The following is a 21,585-nucleotide window of genomic DNA, read 5'->3' on the forward strand; positions in this document are numbered from 1 at the left end:
AACAGGACATTTCTTACTCTACCTAGTGGAAAATCTTCCAGTCCTTGTAGCAGACCCACACTCAGAGGCTTCTGAAACTCTCAAATACCTCGTCTGCCACCCTGGCCTAGTGTCACATTCAAAAAGAGAGGAAAGACAGATAGATGTCCTGCTCTATCTCATGCCAGACCCCACCCTTCCCCCAGTTCTTACCCTAATAGCCACGCTCTGTTCAGCTCCAGATAGTTTAGGGAAGGGAGAGGGAAGGAAACTTAATTTATTCTGATTGACAATTGTCACTGAAGGCTTTTGTGCTCACTTACGTAAGGGTTTGCTTAACTGTTGGCTAGACTTGTCCTTACCCTGTCTAGGATTACAGAATTGAGTTTCTTGCCTGACCTGAACTGTGTTCAGATGGATCATTTCCAAGTTCTTTTCCATGAGTATTTGTTCATCATTTGGAGACTCTAGATGTCTCGTCATTGAAGCGCCAACCTGAGGCATTGATGTTGGGCTGAATTTTGTCACCATGGCATATAAAGCTCCTTGGAAGAAAGGAAGGGAGGAGGGAGGGGGTGGGAGGGAATGAAGAGAGGGATGTTGGAAGGAAAAAAGAAAAGAAGGTAGGATGGGAGGAAGGAAAGAAGGGATTATCTTATTCACCATTTTAAAATTCCATGTAGAAAAACAGCTTAGTTAAATTTGGGGGATTAAATTTTTGAAACTGATACATGCAGATTCTATGAATTATAGCATAGTTTAAAAAGGGAAGGGGAATCCTGAATACAAAAAACAGTCCTGTGCAGATTTTCTTACTTCTATAATTCATTTTCTTCATAAGTCACTGACTTCTACTTTGAAAGAATCTAAGAATATGTCCCCCAAAAAGAGTGAGAGATGTAAATGGTCACAGGCAATAAAAAAAAAAAAAAAATACTGGTGTTTATTGGAACCATTGGGTTCTAACTACTTCCATCCTCATTTCCTGTGTCAATGTATCTGACATTACTGTCATCAGGGTATTTCTTATAAAATATGTGCGGTTATGTAAACGGAAACTAAGCACTTATATATGTAGGTAAAAGCTTACATCCCCTCCCTTCTTACCTAATTCTTTTCCTTTGTCAGACCGAGCCTGGCTGATAGAACCAAGGAAGGTCCAGAAGCTTCAGGAAAAAATTTATTTTGCACTTCAACATGTGATTCAGAAGAATCACCTGGATGACGAGACCTTGGCAAAGGTACGTCCTCAGATCGTAGAGCTGTGGCCGCTCAAAGCACCGTGGCCAAAAAGGGCTAGTTATAAAGCAAAGGCATTTATCAGCAGCAACAATTTCTGGAAGTTACCAAAGGTGCATAAATGTTGAGGTGGCCATTTTAAAAGGGAGACTAGTAAATTATAATAGATTGAGAGGAGAATGACTTTCTTAGGAAAGGATGATATTGATGGATCTGAACCCCAGGCATAGGAAGACAAGCAAAGAAACCTAGAGCATTTTATCTGAAGAACAAAAGCATGAAGCAGGGAATCAAGCCTTCAAAATTGACATGTGATGAAGGAGGAGACTTTGTGTCACTTCAGAAGTCAGATGCAGGCCAAAGTTAAGAGCAAGTAGATATTTATTCAAAATGAGAGAACTATAAAATGATAAGAGGGGCGCCTGGGTGGCTCAGTCGGTTAAGCGGCCAGCTTTGGCTCAGATCGTGATCTTGCGGTTTTGTGAGTTCGAGCCCCACGTCCGGCTCTGTGCTGACAGCTCAGAGCCTGGAGCCTGCTTCGGATTCTGCATCTCCCTGTCTCTCTGCCCCGCGCCCTCTCACGCTCTATCTCTCTCTCAAAAATAAATAAACATTAAAAAAAATTTTTTTAATGATTAAAATTGCTGACCAGAGGGGTACACCATGGTGAGGTTGTGAGCTCCCTGACATTGGTCATAGTCGAATAGATACCGCTTGGTTTCCTCTCAGGTGTCTTGTAAATCAGAGTCCTTCCCAGAGTAGAACGCTAGACTGATTACTTGTACATTTTCCTTCAGTTCTAATCTTTTCACACAAGATATGCCCTGGGGTCCCTTCAAAATGGTGAAGAATCCCAGGGGCAAAAGCCATCAATTTCTCGGTTCGGCTTAATTAACAATAGTGATCTTTAAGAAGAGATGTTTACCGGAGTAGAATCCTCACAAGAGGAAGTATATTCTCATGATTGATACTCAGCATTATTTTAGATCATAAAGTATCTTTGATTTCTTAAGAACTGGACTTTTTTAGCCGGTAAGCAACTAGGAAATGGGGCATATTCTTGGTTAAAGATGATAGGAATCCTAGTCTATATTTATAAACATTAAAACCCTCCCACTTTGCTCTTAAAGTTCTTTATTTTTAAAAAAGGGGGAAGACTCTCTCTGAGATATTATCAGATATGACTTCACACATACAGAGGCTCCTTTAAAAAAAAAAAACCTCTATGAATCAAATATGCTGTTTCATTATGGTGACATTTTTATTAAAATGAACACCTCATTTTACAGTGAAGAGTGATAGTTACCTTTGGTAGAACTTTCTACTTTTTTTTTTTTTTAATTTTTTTTTCAACGTTTATTTATTTTTGGGACAGAGAGAGACAGAGCATGAACAGGGGAGGGGCAGAGAGAGAGGGAGACACAGAATCGGAACAGGCTCCAGGCTCTGAGGCATCAGCCCAGAGCCTGACGCGGGGCTCGAACTCACGGACCGCGAGATCGTGACCTGGCTGAAGTCGGACGCTTAACCGACTGCGCCACCCAGGCGCCCCGAACTTTCTACTTTTTATGTGAGCAAGGACAAATCACCTGGTCTCTGCACCTCAGTTTTCTTTGGGTCTAAGGCAAACCTTCCACATGCTTGCAGATCTCCTGGGCAGAAAAGATGGTTATAGAAATATATGCATCTGTTTCTATAATCGCTCTGCAGAATATACCATAAATACATCTGGCCACTTAATGGAAGGGGATGTTTCCTGCATTTCGGATGTCCCAAAGACCTCCCCATATTTGCCATCTTAAAATTAAGGCCTTGATGTGAGGATAATGAGGATTATCATTTTTTGCTTTTGTAAAGATGTTTTGAGGTTTAAGATATTACAGTGCATAAATCCTCACGCTTACACCATCTTCTACCTCCTGGTGTTCTAAGGGTGGCAGTCGGAGGTATTTGCTATAGAAAGGAGACAGAAATTGAAGCATGAAAGATATTTAATGGCAACAAAAAAATAAAAATAAAACACTGACTGTGGGTCACCTCCCCTCTCCACTCGCTATCTTTCAGGGGAGAAGTACACAGTTCAGTCCTATTCTTATAAAGTGTTTTAAAACTGGGGAGCAGAGGGGCGCCTGGGTGGCGCAGTCAGTTGAGCGTCCGACTTCAGCCAGGTCACGATCTCGCGGTCCGGGAGTTCGAGCCCCGCGTCAGGCTCTGGGCTGATGCCTCAGAGCCTGGAGCCTGTTTCCGATTCTGTGTCTCCCTCTCTCTCTGCCCCTCCCCCGTTCATGCTCTATCTCTTTCTGTCCCAAAAATGAATAAACGTTGAAAAAAAATTAAAAAAAAAAACTGGGGAGCAGAGAAAGAGTTAGGAGAGGATTATTTCTTGTATAAAGTTCACTGGAGCCAGATGACAAAGCATTGCTTCCACAGGTCATGTGTAGGTATAGGGGTTTGTGTGGCCCCTCCTTGTAAGTCACCATTTTAATAGGATGCTCTGTGGAGGGACCATGAAACTAAGGAGGGACCACCAGCTAAGGTGGAGGGACCATGAAACAGAATGAGCGCTGGATTCTAGTTTATCCCAGTCCTGAACTTTGTGGCTTTGGCTGAATCATTTGTCTAAGTTTTTTGTCTAAGTCATTTGTCTAAGTCTCAGATTCCTCAGCTGTCAAGGGCTGGGGGTGGCAGGAGGGATGGGTAAGTGTCTCAGGTTCCTGACTGCTTTAACCCTGTGAGGACCCTGTGCTATCGATGTATAGGCACGCCCTCTCATCGTGCCCGCTAAAAGAAATCATTTTATTTTTCTATCCTACCACAAATTCTCATCTTTGCAGAAATTCTCCTTCTGCCTTCATAGCCATGGAACTCTTCGGCCTCTACAGTGCCTCTATAACAGTGCCAACCGTTCTTAATATTTGTTATTTATAGACCCCTTGGGGAGCCTGGCAAACATCATGAAACCCATCTCTAGAAAAATGTGCGCATACCCGACTGTGGTATTCAAGTCTGCGGTAGTTGGGGTACATCTGCCTTCTGGGTGATGTGCAAAGACTTTTTATAGTGCCGACCAGTTTGCCCCTGAAGGAATGTAACGGACATCAGGTGAGAGAGGCAGGGCTCGGATACAGTCACTGGGCTTCATCCTGAAAGAACAGTCTCCACCACACTTCAGCCGTGCTCACTTCCTGAAATGAAAGTTCAAGTAGCCGTGCCTTATCCTTTTGACCAAACTTGGACCTAGGGACGGTATGAGAATTCAGGAATTCTGTATCCACTCACTAGACGATTTCAATCCCAATATAGTAATCATTTTGTTGATTTAGTTTTTTATATTTAAAAAACAAAAAACCTTTTGGAGAATTTATTTTCCTTTCCTTATCAGCATCGTGATGGTATGTAGCATATTTATAATAAACCATCAGAACCATTTCCTAGCTGAGTGACCCTGCAAAAGTGGCTTAACTTCTCTGTGCCTCAGTTTCCTCATTTGTAAAATGTGACTAAGGGTAGTGTCAAGGTCCTGTGGTTATTGTGAGGACCGAGTGGTATTACGTGCAAGCAAGCTGCACGTCCATAATAGGTACGGTGTGTAAGTGCTATTGTTGTAGCTGTGGACGGAAGAAATTCTGTTTCGGCAGGGAAATTTTTATTGGAAGTGGTGTTTTTGAGTTAATCACGAATGGATGAAAACGCAAAAAATGGAAGCTGGGGGCGCCTGGGTGGCTCAGTTGGTTAAGCACCCAGCTCTTGATTTCGGCTCAGGTCATGATCTCACAGTTTGGGGGATGGAGCCCCACGTTGGGCTCTGGGCCGACAGCACAGAGCCTACTTGGGATGCTCTCATTCTCCCTCTCTCTGCCCCTCCCCTGCTCATGCTTCCTCTCTCTGTGTGTCTCTCAAAATAAGTAAATAAACATTTTTAAAAAATGCAAGTTGGAGGGCTGAGGAGATGGGGTTTGGCATTCTAAGTGATGGGGAAATGATAAGAGGTAAGAAAGTACAAGGTATGTTTGAACTATGAGTGATGGTTAGATCTGTCTGCATCCTGGATTTGAAAAGCCAGGAAACAAGAGGACACTGGTCACTTTCGCTAAGCTCATAAAAATAAAAAATGAAAAAAAAAAAACCCACAACATATATATTTTTAAGCTCCCATCTGTTCTCTGAGTTTCACTTTCCCTGTCTAGGAAATGAGTAGGTTGGATTGGCTGGTCATTAAGGTCCCTTCTGTAGAATGTTCTTTGACTCCAAGAGAGAAAAACAAAGCTTGCTCTTGACATCTTCATTCATCCTCTAATACTCGGTGCAACGGACTCATTTTATTTTTTTATTTTTTAGTTTTTATTTTTTTTTTCAACGTTTTTTTTTATTTTTATTTTTGGGACAGAGAGAGACAGAGCATGAACGGGGGAGGGGCAGAGAGAGAGGGAGACACAGAATCGGAAACAGGCTCCAGGCTCCGAGCCATCAGCCCAGAGCCCGACGCGGGGCTCGAACTCACGGACCACGAGATCGTGACCTGGCTGAAGTCGGACGCTTAACCGACTGCGCCACCCAGGTGCCCCGCAACGGACTCATTTTAAAGACTTTTTAGTAATTCTACCATTACAGCTAATAAAGAAATAGACTGCTCTCACCAGGTCTTAAAGCTTCAAAGTCTTGAAGCTACAGTGATTTAGCTTAGGATGATATTCTGGCCCCAAAGCTGCAAAGAGCACAGTGTTTTCGAAGCCCCCGGCCGGAGCTCAGCATTCCTGTCAGGCCTTCAGCCGGGGCTCCATCACCTTGTGCGTTGGGTGCTGTGGTGGCTCAGTCTGAGGTGTTTACTTCCTGGGAGAGGAGCGTGCTGGGGGAGTTCCTGTTCCTGTGGTTCTTTCTCCGCTCAGCTGAGGCCAGCATGACCACTGCCAGGGTGCAGTGACTATTTCAGCTGCAGACTGGTGACAATTCCATTCTCTGGCCTCTGGGCTTCCTTTATGACAAGTCACTAAATCTGCCATTTTTGTTGCTCAGACCAGAGGACAGAGGGTGAAGGAAACAAAGGAGCCAAGTTAGTTCGGGCCAGGTTGTGGCAGCACACTCATGGCCAAAGGCAGGGCTTTGATCCGGACGACTTGCTCACATCCCAGCCCTACCATAAGTGCAGCCTCTGGGTCAGGCCATAGCTGGAGGCTTGTTTGGTAAAGTCTTCAGCCCCTACTGTTGAGTCTCCTGGATAATCAGAGTCATGAGATATTAGGCAGTATATTTACTTTTCCTAGCACTCCTGTAAAGACACGCAGCCCTCCTGAAGGTATGTTCTTGCCCCAGGCTGTACTGAGAAGTTTACAAGTAGCAAACTCCGTAACAACACATATCCAATGGAAAGGCGTGGAGAGCTCGTAGGGCAAGTCGGACCCCCAAGCTCACTCATCTTGCCATATGCAGGGACTGGAGGGAGTGCCATTTTATTTTACCACAACTTCAGCGACGACCATGCCTTCAATGCACTTCTCCAAACAGTGTTCAATTGCTCGTGCCTTGTCATGCCCTATAGATGGGCCACACCACCCTTCTGGGTGTTTTTAAACATACAGCTCTGTGCCAACGGAACTTCTAATTCTTCTAGAATATGGAGGAGTCTAGTTATTATGCTAAAGCTCAGAATGTCTCTCATTCCTCTCTTTCCTCCTATTCCTGGATGGCCAAAAAGTTCTTACCTGCCCCTGTGGCTTTCTCTCTTCCACTCTTTTTAAGCCTTTGCTGCCAGGGAAGGTGTTCCACCACAACCCTTCAATCCATAAGGTAGTCGTCTAAGTTTGCACCATGTTAATGAAAACACAGGAGAGAGCTCAGGTAAACTGTGGAAAGAGATTGTCCTGAACAAGAACAATGTTTGCACCATGTGGTGACAAATCTGTTTCTTTGAGGTTCATTTTCTCAGATCTGGAAGGCTCTAGCCTTCCCAGAGAGAACTGTGAGGGGTGGAGCAGGGAGAGGTACAAGCCAACAGATACACTAACGTCTTAAATCCTGAGGCCCTTTCTAGCATAACAGCAGCAAAACTGTACTGTCAACATAGAGAGGGAAGCCTCTCTTTCTGCTGTAAAAGAACCAAGATAGTAAATGAAACCTTACAAGATGGAAGGCTTAGACAGCCCTATTTCACATGGTAACAAATTGAAATTTTACCTGAAAGGAGTCGTTCCTGGTCACTCTCACATTAATGGTGTGCTTCTGATTTAGATTTAGAAAAAAAAAAAACAAAAAACAACCATGTTGATTCACAGATAGAGTCTATGGAGCAAATCCTGACTGAGAGATGGATAAGAACCGCACGGCGTCATTTACATTGACCTTCGTTGTTTTCTCAATGAGGTCAAAACAGACTATGTCCTGACTAATAATGGAATGTTGCTATCTAAAGTCTGCTTTCTTCTTGGAAGACACTAGATGTTATACTAGAATTCTTAATAGGTGGCTTTAGGGATTTGGGGTCACTTTAATCTTAAAGAGCAGTCTGTCCAGCAAGTACTTGGGAGCCCCTACCCAAATGATGAGCCTCCTCATTCCTCTTTCTATTTGGCTAGGGCTTTGTTTCACACTTGAAAATTCCTGTGCTTTCTGGGGCGCCTGGGTGGCTCACTCGATTAAGCATCCAACTCTTGATTTCAGCTCAGGTCATGATCTTATGGTTCGTGGGATTGAGCCCCATGTGGGGCTCTGCACTGACAGTGTGGAGCCTGCTTGGGATTCTCTCTCCCCCTCTGTCTCTGCCCCTCCCCTGCTTGTGCACCTGCTCCGTGCATGCTCTTTCTTTCTCTCTCTCTCAGAAATAAATAGATGTTAAAAAAATTCCCATGCTTTTTAAAGTATAACACATGCTGAAAAGCTCTTAAATGATAAGTAGATAGCCCAGTGAACGATCACAAAAGTAACATACCCACATAACCACTTCCCCGGGTGAAACCGGGCACCCCAGAAGGCCTACTTCGGTTTCTCCGGCTTCCTCACAATGGTATTTATGCTTTAAAATAACCCAAGCATAGGCAAAACTATAGAAAGCAATTCAGCATGTCGCTCAAGATTTTAAATTCTGAATCCATACTCAAGAAATACAGCTTTCTTCTGGGGTAGTTTTCCACCTCAGCGTATGTTTATTAGGAGCATGTGCTCTGTGCCAGATGCAAGGGAGAAAGTGGTGATGACACATGGTGGTGTTCCTGAGCGGTTCCCCTGCAGAATTCCTGTGAAGGATCAGATTATTTTGGTCCATTTTAGCCGTCCAGAGTTTGCTGGCGTGCGCCACATGTCTAACACCCAGACATCCCAGAGGTTCTCCATTAGACTAACGGTCCGTAAATGAAAAGAGAGGTCTTGATGCAACTTCCCACATGTCAAGTTGGAAGTTGGTGCATTCATTAGAAGTCTGTGATAACAAGTAATAGGAACCAACTCACACTAGCTTAAGCAAAAAGAAAAAAATAAAATAACGGAGAGATATCTCATGGAACCTAAGGATGAAAACTCGGCCACCATTCAGGGTGGCTCTGGAACGAGAAATCGGAAAGCCTTCCTTCTTCTCCCCCGCCCTGAATACCAGCTGAGTCTGCTTCCCTGGTCCTCGTGGTGAAATACAGCCAGCTCTCAGGTTCTTCACTTACTGGAAGTTTCTGCTACATTTCGAAAGTAAGCTGCTGGCTCTCGGTCCAATTCCAGATTCCGAGCGCAGATGAATCAATGTCCACTGCCACTTTAGTTGGCCAGCTCCACACGGATGCCAAGGATGGGGTGAGGAGGGGCAGCGAAGGCTTATGACCTGATGAATATTTCAAATCCGATATTCCAATTCTAATCCATGTGTCTAGGTCTAGCTAAACATAAAGAAATAAAGAAATAGCAAAATAAAAAATATAGAAAAGCGAGTGGGCAAGTGAAATGGATATAGTTAGCCTCACTTGATGTGCCCTGTGTTTATCAGTGATTTTGAAGTTTCTTCCACTTTGGTCAAACCATCGTTGGCTTCCTGCTTCAGGTTGGAGGGCATCGCAATGGCCGGGAAGCCCGTATGAACAAAATCACTAGTTTTACCCTCTGCATGTTCCATTTTCCATAGCGAATGTACTAGTTATAAAATTGTGGATTTTTTCATAAAACCACTCCCTAGAAAGAAGCATAGGATTATTAGCCCTTCTCCAACAGCCGCTTTTTCTTCTGGTCAACCCCTGTAGGTATAAGCTAAAGCTTCCCTATCTTATAGGAAATGCTTGGTCATAAGAGAAAGAGGAGGGTGAAAATGCCTTTCTCTAGACCCTCTGTCTACTCCTGCTATGGGGATTATTTAAACATGAAGACATTTCATGATGATTTGAAATCGACTACCCCCTCCATCTCCAAATGCTTCTGGATCACCTCCCCAGCTGTTTAAAAAGTTGTTGAGCCATTAACTGCTGCTGAGGCTGCTCTAAACTCCCTTTGAAATGGGGGTCCCCCAGCTGCGGTACATAATATTAATGAGCAAGTAAGTGACTGCCTGCTGCTTCCTCCACCAGGCCCTTCTGGGCTCTGACAAGTGCTGCTGCTGTGTCCACATGGCCTCCTGGCCCTTCCCGCCTCCGGAGTGATGGATGCCCCTGTCTGTCAGAACTTCTACTTTCACAGCTGACTGGAGGCTTCTAAAACAGCCTCTTCCAAGAGCACGCAGGTTAGGGTGCTCTTTGCTCAAGCAGCCCCATTGCCCTTAAGAAAAAGTTATCCTCACCATCTCGGCCCATTATACAGATGAGCAGCAGGGATAAGATCCAAATCCCATAAAAGAGGGAAGAACTAGGACCCGAACCAGACGTTTCTTAAACCCCAGTTTGGAGCAGGAAGGAAGCAAGAGTCCATATTCACTTTCCAAAGCCAAACACACGGCTAAATATTACCAGTGCAAATGAGCAACTACAGAAGGGTCATCCTCTTATGCATCTAATTTCTCATATCTCCCCTTCACTAAAGGTAAAAAAAAAAAAAAAGTTTTAAGAATTATATAGGATGCTACAGAGGGTTACTGGAGGGATTGTGGGAGGGGGGATGGGCTAAATGGGTAAGGGGCATTAAGGAATCTACTCCTGAAATCATTGTTGCACTATGTGCTAACTAACTTGGATGTAAATTTAAAAAATTAATTGAATTTAAAAAAAAGAATTCTATAGACTTCTACTTTATCCGTCACAGTTTATTAAATCAGCAAGTTACTTTAATTGCTCCAAAAAAATGATCATCGATATGATGTTGCTTTTTCATTTCACCAAAAGTAAATGGCTGATTTCCCCATACATTAACACGTGACTCCATTTTCGGTGCTCAGTTAAGGGTTACGTTGGGTTCTTGCCCCCTGATCGAGCATAGCCTTGACTATTCCTCTCTTTGAAGGAAACATTATGTGGAAACGGAAGCATAACACCTAACACATATATAGCCACCATGTGCCACGCACCGCTATAGACAGTTTGTATTGACCCAGGTAACCCTGACAACAATCCTCTGAGGTAGGGACCGTCTGACAGATAAGGAAGCTGAGAAGTTAACTGACTTGCCCAAGATCACACAGCTGTAAATAGCAGGTCCGCGATTCAAACCCAACAGTTGGGCTTTCTAACCCATAGCTTTTTTGTTTTTGTTTTTGTTTTATCACTAGGCTAATCTTCTCTATGTTGTATTTGTGTGTCATAGGGAACTCAGGGAATCCCATTACCGGTCCCCCCAGCAAACTAATAGAGCTAAGCAAATGGAACCTCCCTTCTCTGGGAATGATGATTCTGTCTCTGCCTCCTGAAAAGGAGCTGACTTTCCATTTGGCACCCAGGACTGTTTCAAATTTGATACAGAATTTACTTTTCAATTTTGAAAATTAGTTGTAAATTTATATGATTTGAACCTCTGTAATAGTTTTTTTTTAAGTTTATTTATTTTGAGAGAGACAGAGACAGTGCAAGTGGGGGAGGGGCAAAGAGGGAGGGAGAGAGAGAACCCCAAGCAGGTCCCCTGCTGCCAGCAGAGCCCCACACGGGGCTCGAACTCACGAAACTGTGAGATCATGACCTGAGCCAAAACCAAGAGTCAGATGCTTAACCGACTGAGTCCCCCAGAAGCCCCTATAATAGTGTCTTTTAATGTCCATTCCATGGACCGAGTCCATCAGTATCCCAGGAGATGTTTGTTTCAAATGTGGAGTCTCAGCTCCACCCAGACTTACTGAAATAGAGTCCCTAGGGGTAGATCCCAGGAATCTGCATTTTTAGGAAGCACCCCAGTGATTCTTATGCAGAGTAAAGGTTGGCAGTCATTATAGAATCACATCTGGAAGTTTCAGGAGCTCTGCATAGCATCAGTTCAACTGCAGATGATTATAGAAAGCTTTCAAAACCTCCCTGCATTCAATAGCTATTTCAGGGAGACCGTCATGTATAAGAAGTGTTCCAAATTGTCGTCTCCGTCTGTGTGAACCAGTTGGTTGAGAGAGCTTGGATGATTTCCCAAGGGACTTTAGCTATGTGGACACTGGGATAATCTTTACCTGTGAAAATACAGAAAAGACACCATTTTCCACCCTGGAACCAAAGTGACTCTTTGATCGTGTGATTCTTATCATCTTTCTTGCTCGCCCGAAACCCTTCCGAAGCGTCTTAACATAGACTTGCGTATTCTGGTCACGTCCATCTCTCCAGCTTTTCCCTCAGACCTGCTCACCCATACTGCTCAATTCTTCCAGTGCGCTAAGCACGACGCCATCTTTATGCCTGGCCCTGCGGCATATCATGGACCCCAACATCTGTTTGGCTCTTGCTTTTACTTCAGAGCTCAGCTTAAATGGCACTTTCTCAGGGAGGCCTTCCCTGGCCTGACAGAAGAAGTCAGAACGTCCTATTACCTACCACTTCTAGATCATTCCTGCATGGCACCCACCGCAGGTTTTCAGTCTGCTTTTGACTGTGTAGTAACGTTACTCACATCTGTCTTCACAAGGTGGCTGTAAGCAAAGAACCGTACTGTCTTGAGCATTTTGGCGGCTAGCAGAGTGCCTGCTACGAGTTTAAGTAACTCATAATGTTGGAAAGAAAGTCTGGATTCTCAGTCTAAAACTTAACATCCATTCCATAAACAAAGATTTCACATTTCTTCTTGCTACCCCTATCGTTAAATAGCCCTGGAAATGGAAAGTCCGCACCCCAAATTTCTTTATGTGTTCTAGATCCCTTTAAGAATATGTCAACAGCTCTAATCCTTATGGTATTTTGAATTGTTCATAGTGTGGTTACATAGTCATGAGTTGTTAAAAGGAAAGTTAATAAATGTGGAAATTTCTGATTTTGAAGAGCCACAAAGTAACTAATTATCTATTTGCTCTTTTAGTCCAAAGGCTGAAAATTGCTTCTTATTACCGAATAGGGGAGGGGGCACAATGAGCCTAACTGATGACTAGATGGGGTTTATTTCATTTTATTTTTATAGTCACTTTCAAGTGTTCCTATGGTCAGCTATATAAACTATCAGGCTTATCTTTTCTGAGAGTGTTCTCTATATGAGAACACATCTGATTCCAACAGTAATTTGATCACAATGATACTTGGTTTTAAGCTAATTTTGACATGAAATGATGAATTCTACATGTTCCTAAATTATAAATATGTGAAAAGCTAGAGCTGTTCATCTTCTAAGAACGTTATAGCATTTTGCAAACCGTGGACATTTTAAAATGTCTTCTGGGTATTTGAACTCAAAAAAAATAAAATAAAATCACGTCCTGCATGATACATATACAATAAAACCTACCAATGGTAAGTGGATATTCCCCCACGAGTTTTTTAAATGCCTCAAGGAAGCAAGTGCCAGTGACCTCTGAAATTCTCTCTTGATTAAATATAGGTTTCATTCTATGCATTACAGTGGGAAAGAACTAGAAAGATTCAGGCAGGCTAGTCCTGACAGTTACGGATCGCGGCTCGTACAGTTTAGGTCCTACCTTTCCTAACAACGTCGCCTTCCAAAACCGAGAATCTCGTGTTCGTATCATAAAAATCTTTGGGAAATAATAGATAATATTAGCTCCCAATTGCATTTCACACCTATAGTGTTCTTACCACTTTTACATGAATTACCTCAGTGCACACAACAATATGAGTAGGCCCATTTTACAAATAAGAAAGCTGAGACCGAGTATTTCACAGCCAAACAGCCATTTAGCTATTTTGGAACCAGGATTCTGACTCAGTCAGCCTGGCTGCAAAGCACCCACTCGTATCGATTAAACTCGACTACCTCCCATACACATTTTATTTAAGAGCAGTGACTCAGGAAGCTTGGCCCCGCTGGCTTGCCTTCTCTATTTTCCCGAGGGGGGTAGGAGGTGCGTTTTGTTTTGTTTTGTTGGGAAGGAGAAGCTGAAAGTGAGCCTTCTTTCTTTGTGAACGTCTTTTCCCAAAACCATTTTCCTTCATCCCAGGCCAGGAAGGACCCTGATTCAGAAGCCAGAGCACTAATGAGCTTCCCCTTTTGTTTCTCCCCACCCCCCTACTCCCCGTCCCCCCCCCCCCCCCACAACACCCGACCCTGGTCTCCCGACTCCGCAGTTAATAGCCAAGATACCAACCATCACGGCGGTCTGCAACTTGCACGGGGAGAAGCTGCAGGTATTTAAACAATCACATCCAGACATAGTGAATACACTCTTTCCTCCATTGTACAAGGAGCTCTTTAATCCTGACTGTGCCACCGTCTGCAAATGAAGGCAACGAGAGAACTGTCTCCTAGTCGTGGAATGCGTCACCATTAAGACAAAAGCAATGTGTTCATGAAGACTTAAGAAAAATGTCACTACTGCAACATTAGGAATGTCCTGCACTTAATAGAATTATTTTTCACCGCTACAGTTTGAAGAATGTAAATACGCACCTGAGTGGGGCTCTTTTATTTGTTTGTTTTTGAAATGACCATAAATATACGAATATAGGACACTGGGTGTTATCTTTTTTTTTTAATTTTATTTTATTCGGGTATGTTTCGGGAGACAACTGTTTATAGAATTTTATTGTAGATACGTACAAGAACAGAGCGGTACTTTACATGATTACTTTTCCTGTTAATTGTTCAAATATAATTTAAGAAAATTCCACTTAATAGGCTTACCTATTTCTATGTTTTTAGATAGCTGATGCATGTGTAAATTTGTAGCTGTCTTGGAAAGCACTGTGCATGTATGTAATAAGCATATAATATCTGAGAATATTATATATGACTATTACTTATACATGCACATGCACTGTGACCTAAAATCCCATACATACTAACAAAGGAGGTTCAGTCAGGCTCTCTTATATTATTTACCTTCTGTGTTATATGTTACCTTTATGTTAGACAATCAGGATTTTGTTTTCCCAGCCAGAATCTTCAACTATCGTCGATGGCAGGATGGTACCAATTCAGAGATAACGTCTACAAAGGAATAAATATAATGCACGGCCTCTGTATAAGAACTCTGTTTCTATCAATGACATCAAAGCCTTGTCAGGATGGTAAATATCGGCGGGTGGGGGGGGGGGTGGGGGGAATATTTGGAGCCATTTTCCTGTTTTAAGAATTCGGCCACAGATAACGTTGTGGAGTCCAGGACTTTTTTGACCAATCACTATTTCCTATTTTTCACCAGGACACATAAAACACTTTTTTTTTTCCTTTGGATTTCAAGTGGGTAAAGAAACTGATTTTGGTGCTCACTGTGTTGTCACCAGAGAAATGCAGTCTGTAGGTTTGACCACCAGCAATTTTTTTCTAATAAAATTAGAGTCACAGAGGAAACCAGAACCCAGGGCCCCGATGCCATTTCATGTAGACATTTTTTCTCTAACCTGTTGTGTCTGGGTTTGATATTTTTTGTTTTTTTGAGGGTTTTTTTTTTGTTTTGGGGGGCTTTTTTTTGGCAACGAAGAGGTAGAAAGAGCTTGGTTCTTTATATTCACTCTCTTTGCTACATTTGTTAGAAAAAGCAGCAATAAAAGGGGAGGCAGGATTTGATATGTCCTTCTAGCGGCGGGGGGGGGGGGGTCCTCTAATTTCTCTCAACTCCAAAGTGCTGTACTACAAACACAGAGCAAGAACTTGACAGATAACGAAAACACATCGGAGTTATTCCATAGAACTAATACACCCCAAAGCCCAAACTATTTCCTATGCAGTTTGCAATTAGATCATCCGTCTGGCCTGGGATTCTTTCTTTTAGCAACTTGTCAAAAACACAGAATACAAGAGGGGATATGAGGCTTGGAGTATTAAGACTTCCTAGTGTAAGTCTCACCTCTCCACCTGCTCCCCAAGCAAACTGAATACCAGAAAAGCATAAATCCCAAGCAGCTTGTTCTGCCTGTGCTCCAGAGGCCCTATGCCTTTGGTCTTAGCCGATCCAAAATTAAGAGTTTTTAAAAAGGAAGCCGGAGCAGAGCCTCATGTAACACAGTGACATTCACGCTGTCCTGTGAGTAAAGCCCAGCAGCCAGCTCCCGAGGACCCGCCCTTTTCTCCTCGTCAAACACACACACGCACACCTGCTCAGTAGTTTCCATCGGTGGAAACCTTGATTTCCTTTTAATCTCTGACGCTCTCCTGAAGTTACGTGGTCTTGAGAGCTGTCTCCGCAAGGCCACAAAACCCCTCGTTGATGATCAGACAGTAGTGCTAGTCATTTCTCTAGAAAACAGAGCCTTTTCCCACCTCATGATTGATGAATGCTAAACCAATGGGGAAAAACAAAAAGGCTTTAAAATAATGACTCTCTTTCTCAACTACTGTTATATTCAATTAATTTAACTACATTGAACCAAATTACCTTCGGTGTCTAAGAAGACAGCTGCAGACTGCTTATTATGTGGCTGTAGAGACTCAGTTCTTTTTGGTGTAAATGTCACTCCTGCTAGCTCTTTGTATAAAGAATTAATTCCAAGAGTCATATTTCCTTCTAATGGAAAGATTACTTTACTGATTGCTAGGAAAACAGGGTAATGGAAGGCGCTCAATTAAACCAAGCCGTTTCCAAATGCAATGTATGTTTTATGATTGGCTTGTGATAGGCAATGCTCAACGTGTCTGCTTGGTGTTTCCCTTTGAGCTTTGAACTTATGTCAAACTTTGTTTTCATTGTTCTGTTGGCCTAGTGTTTTCCATCGTCCGCCTGTAATTCCCGCTCAGTTGCAAAGGGAATCGTTTGTTTCCTCCAATTTACCTTAGAGGGTTTAAATTGGTTCTGTTGATGAAGTGGCTGAGAATTTTTTCCTCCCTGCCCCATGGGTGATGTAGGAAAAGGATTGCTCCCCACATTTGCCTCAGGAGGTACTCGATTTGAATGTGTTTGTCGTTTCTACTAGTGCAGGCATTTCACTGGGACCGCATGAACCTTTTGAAGCTAGGGGACAGGAAACAGCTAGCGACTGAACCAGAACAAAACAGTGGAAACGAGTACACGCTCAGCCCACTTCGGTTGAGAAAAGAGATTTCCATCTTTCGCCACAGTTGCCAAATCTGTCCGTTAAAAGACCACCAATCACATTTTCAGTGGTAACGACAAACGCCTTGAAAAGCTGCCTTTTTGAACACCTCCTGTGACTACATCTCGAGGTGTTTTGAAATTTTGCTAAGATCGCCTTTCCTTACCACATGCAATCTCTGTCCCTTCCCTACGAAGACTCCCAAATGTTCACCACACCTTCATGGTAAAACGGGCACTGGGAGGAAGAACCCATGATCTGTACGTTTCACTTCTTGCTTCGTAAATGACAATCACTGCTTGGCACAGATATTGCACTGTAACCACTCAGGGATGTTTCATTAAAAAAAAAAGAAAAAGAAAAAAAAAAAGAAGGAGGGGAAAAAAAAAACAGGAAAATGACAACAAAACGTAAATGGCACAAATTAAATACGCCAGGGAGAGAACCTCTCTGACAAGGCTTTCAGAACAGTAGGCAGTAACTTTGTGTTGTTAACTGTTTGGACTTGTTGAAAAGTTGCACATGAATAAGGACAACTTAGCCTCATTTTCTGAAATCTGCTAAGAGCCAAATAATCCAGCTACCCTGTTAATAGGAATGTGTCTCTCCCAAGCAGCCCCAAGCTTCCTGTACAAGTCCTGAGCAAGGAAAATAAGAAATCTGAGTGGCATTACCTGAATCTGACAAGGGAGGTAAAGCTGTGTGAATTCAAATTCCACTGTGATTCTGGAGGGAATGTAGGAGAAGAAGGGATTCCAAATTTGGTTTAATATGCCACACAAACTCCTACTGCCCGTGACTTGGGTCATCTTTGTGTCCCTTATTCTGTGGCTCTTTTTTCCCCGGAGACTGAAAGCTGAGAGTAGAGGTGTCCCTTACAAACATACCCTTTCTGGATTTCCCTTGTCGAAATACTGGTCTTCAGGACTCTGGAATAAAGGACCACAGTGTAGGTATAAACAGAGAATGTGGTGGTCTCTTGGGTAATTCAACTTCTTGGACACAATCTGTGACACCCTAAATCACAGTCAACTCTGGACATGAATAAGAGATTCCAGGGAGACACCCGTACATTTCCTATCGTAGCTGCCTTGTTCGACACATAACTTCACAGCAGTCAAGCTAAATTGTAGAAAACCACGCACATGGCTAGTCAACTCACGCTCACTCTCTACAGTCCCAAGCGTACCAGGCTTGAATGCAAAAGCGATTCTTCCGTCCCAAGGACAACCTAAAACTTAACCAGCTTTTTTCAAAAACATCAGTCAGATGCAAATGATATCAGTTCTGTTCCATGTTCTTTGTTTCCATTTATTATAGAAGCAAGGAAAAATTCCACTGCTATTGGAAATAAGAAGAAATAACTTTTCCCTGACTCTCTTTTCTCCATACACTTTCGCTTCCAATGAAGTTACTACAATTGGCAGTGAATTCAGGCAAGGATGCCTGTGCCCTGACAGAGCCACCGTTCAATAGAACAGCAATAACTTGAAAGTATGCATCTGTAGTGAAACTTTGCACAAAGCCCCCTGTATAAAGAAGACAAAAAAAGCCCACCATCTGCTTTAGACGAAGTAGTATTTAATTTTCTGTTTCCAGCTGTTAATAAAAGCAGCAACCTGATATGGGAAACCACATGGGCCTTTAGACAAGAGTTGACCACCTATTTTTGGAGGGGCAGGCAGGGGCCAGGTCTCAGGACCAGAGGCACGTGTTCCCTTAAAGCAAGAGTTAAAAATCCAAGAGCCTAAAAGGGCCAGGGAGCCGATGCAAATGAGCGCAAGCAGTCCAATGGCCAGCTGGCAAGGAAATGCCCCATCTGAAAAGGGACATCCGATAGTCAGCTAAAGCACAAGTGTGGCTAAAGCTTCTGAATCTTATAACATCTGTCTAGTTGTAAGTGATGTCAGTTGATTCAGAGCTTAATGCAGACGAAACAAATACATCTCTGTGCAGAAAAAGGTTCACAGTTTGCAACCTCTGGTTTAGCACAAAATTGAATCCAAGGGCCTGTTTCCTGGCAGCAAGTCTGGCCAGACAGGACTCAGAATGAATTGGGGGGGTGGGGGCAGAACTCTTGCCCACTGATACTCAATTTGGTTTCCATATTTGACTATCACTACCGGAGGACATAGTAAGAGTTCCGTTGAAAACACAGCAGTCTAAAAATGAAGACAATTCATTTAACGATGGCATATAAAGGACATTTCTATTTGCCTTGCCCAAACTCTTAGCTTCACAGAGCCAGGTGGTTAGATTTCTTGCCACTTTTTTCTGAACGTCAAATGCACGACTTTTACGTTTTTGAGTCTCGGTGTGTCTCTTTAAATGTGTGGCTTCACTATCTGTGACAAGTTTTCATTTTTCCCTTAGTCGTATCCGCAGAATTTATCCTATAGTCGTGATAATGTAGTCCCCTCCGTGTTCTGAAGTGCGGGACCTCAGATTCCTATGCAACAGATGGAGGTCATCTGTCTGTGCACTTTTTGCCTAAGCTGCTGAGATCCCTTCGAAGTGAATTGGCCATAGTAATCTTTGCCTCCTGCATGACTGTAAGCACGACCTCCAGTGGGTCAGAAGAAGCAGCTCAGTGATTGTTCTCATGGCCAAAACTAAAGCACAAGGTTACCAGAATTGAAAAAGCCCCCAGTTGAGGGAGGCACGGGGTGTCTACACCCCAGCTGGGCAGCGCGATCCCTGTATGAAACCATACTCTTCTGGCAGTAGCTGACGGAGGACATCTGCGTGCCTCTGTCGTGACACACGTTAGGTATGTCTGAAAAGCTACAGACCCCACACCCAAGCACAGTCCTGTCTCCTCCACCCGAGGAACCACACACACAAGAATGAAAACCACACCCACAGAAAACTGAGTATGTATTGTAGAAATGTAGAGGAAAAATAAAAATATTTTTTCAAATGTAATTACTTTTAATATATGCTTGTGGAAGGTCTAATACAATGTATGCTGTCTCTGTAATTTTTGCTGTAAATAACTGGAGACAGTGAATACACTGATTTTTCTATGTCTCTGTTTAAGCTTAAGACTTTGTAACAATTTTTTTAGAGGGGGAAAACCAACAAAGAGCAAATATGTACTTGCTTCCTTTCTGCGTGTTATGTACTTCTCAGAAACTGGTTGTAAACAGGTTAAGTATCTTGACGGGCCATTGGTGTCATGTGTACACTTCTTTTTGTAATACAGCTGAGAAAGGGACAGGGCTGTCGATTAGATGTGCTCCAAAGAATTTGTACTGAAGATTGGCCTCTAAGACCTGCAAACGCTATCTGAACTAGACGACGTGAAAAAGGAAAGTTAAAAAGAAAACAAAAACAAAAGCAAAACAAAACAAAACAAAAAAACACATTGCCTGAATAAGTCATCTTTCCTTGTAGCAAATGGCTTTGTCCAAATCCTTTCTGCATGGACTAGCTTAAGGAACACAAACTCTGCTTTCTGATGAACAAAATATTTTTATACACGTTTATTTCGTATTAGTAGCCTGAGGTCAGATCACTCATTCGCTGAAGCCATAACTGACCTTCACCAAATAAATGCTGTAAAGAACCTGGGGGAGGGTTGGGGGAGAGCCCAAGAGGGAGGAAGATCGAAGGTGATATGAGCTCTAACAACACAGGCAGGAGCAAGTCCGATGAACCTGATGCTTTTCCTGCATCCCAAATAGGACTTTAAAAGGCTAGTATTTTATGATGATCGATTTATAATAAAAAAAAAAGATATTTAGATTTAAATGAGACTTTCCAGTATTTTTTAAATCCCTGACAATGCTTCCCTGCTTTTAGGATTGAGAGAAATGATTTTCATATGCTTCCAACATTCAGAAATTTAATTTTTATGTTAGCTCCAACCTGCACGTCTAAAGTGAAGAATGACTCCAAGTCCCCCAGCGGTTGGGAACCGGGGACTGTCGGGGGCTCGGCTGTACCTACCGACCAGGATCGCACCTTGAGGGGCGGCCGTGAGGTGCCCCTGACATCTCTTGTTAGCATGCACACCGTTGCTGGCAATGCACAAGAGTTGCATTGCCAAACATACATAAAAATAAAAGCATTCACTCTAAAAAGCATATTAATTGTACTTTTTTAAAAAAGAATAATGCCTCCCATAGTCACCATTGATTTTTCTGGAGCTTAATTACACTATTACCGTATATTACTATTATTATTGGCCTATAGAGGCAAAAGGCAAACCACAAATAAACCCAGTGACATAGTTTTAAAATCTACAATTTTCTGATTTCTCTCTCCTTGTTTAATATATAAGCCCTAATTTCTGTGTACGTGAGTAAAACTGCAGCCTGAGTCATTTAGGAAGTAAGCATTGAGTTGTTGTTTTGGGTTTTTTTTATTATAAATATACTAGAATAAAACAGCACTCCCTAACAATTAAAAAAAAGAGTTTTATATTACTTTAGAATGTAATAGGTTTTTGTCCTTATTTTATGTCCTGTAAATTATTAGTTGAATACTGTTAGCATTCCCTGATAATGCACACATGATTTCTGAATGTTTTCTGTAAATGACAATCAATGTTTATGAAGTTCCCTCCTTTAATGCTGAACAAAATTAAAAGAAGAAAAAGATGAAAATCTTGCCTAGTCGTTTTCTTTCCCCTGACAGGGAACGAGGAGGGAATGAAAAAGACAAATTTGGCTTTCAAAACATTATCCCATGGGCCCTCACCTACAGAGTTGCCCCTTTTCCAAGAAATCATGGGTAATTTCTTTCTGGCAGTTCTTCTGCCCTCATGGACCTGGCCTGAGTTAGAAGTGCTCATTGAGAGAAGACCCACACTTCACTGTAGTTACAATTAAAAGCAGCAGCGGGGCACCTGGATGGCCCAGTCGGT

The 21,585-nt window shown here is 42.7% G+C and overlaps 1 protein-coding gene and 1 long non-coding RNA gene across 3 annotated transcripts in view; one reads left to right on the forward strand and one right to left on the reverse strand.

Annotated features, from left to right (window-relative positions):
* The window catches only part of RORB (RAR related orphan receptor B), a 199,584-nt gene extending 178,259 nt beyond the window's left edge, over positions 1–21,325 (forward strand). For both annotated transcript variants that reach the window (XM_045470256.1, XM_045470255.1), the window contains exons 9-10: positions 1,108–1,220; positions 13,812–21,325. In XM_045470256.1, the coding sequence (XP_045326212.1) occupies positions 1,108–1,220; positions 13,812–13,967 (269 nt within the window). In that variant the 3' untranslated portion in view covers positions 13,968–21,325. The remainder of the gene's footprint in view (positions 1–1,107; positions 1,221–13,811) is intronic.
* LOC123593780 lies at positions 11,512–13,262 on the reverse strand. Its single transcript, XR_006710497.1, has 3 exons — positions 13,205–13,262; positions 12,117–12,211; positions 11,512–11,758 (listed from the first exon to the last, which is right to left on the reverse strand). It is a non-coding gene; the product is annotated as an uncharacterized LOC123593780 (long non-coding RNA).
* Positions 21,326–21,585: the final 260 nt, after the last annotated feature.

This window comes from Leopardus geoffroyi, chromosome D4 (assembly GCF_018350155.1).
Source record: "Leopardus geoffroyi isolate Oge1 chromosome D4, O.geoffroyi_Oge1_pat1.0, whole genome shotgun sequence".
NCBI lineage: Eukaryota > Metazoa > Chordata > Mammalia > Carnivora > Felidae > Leopardus > Leopardus geoffroyi.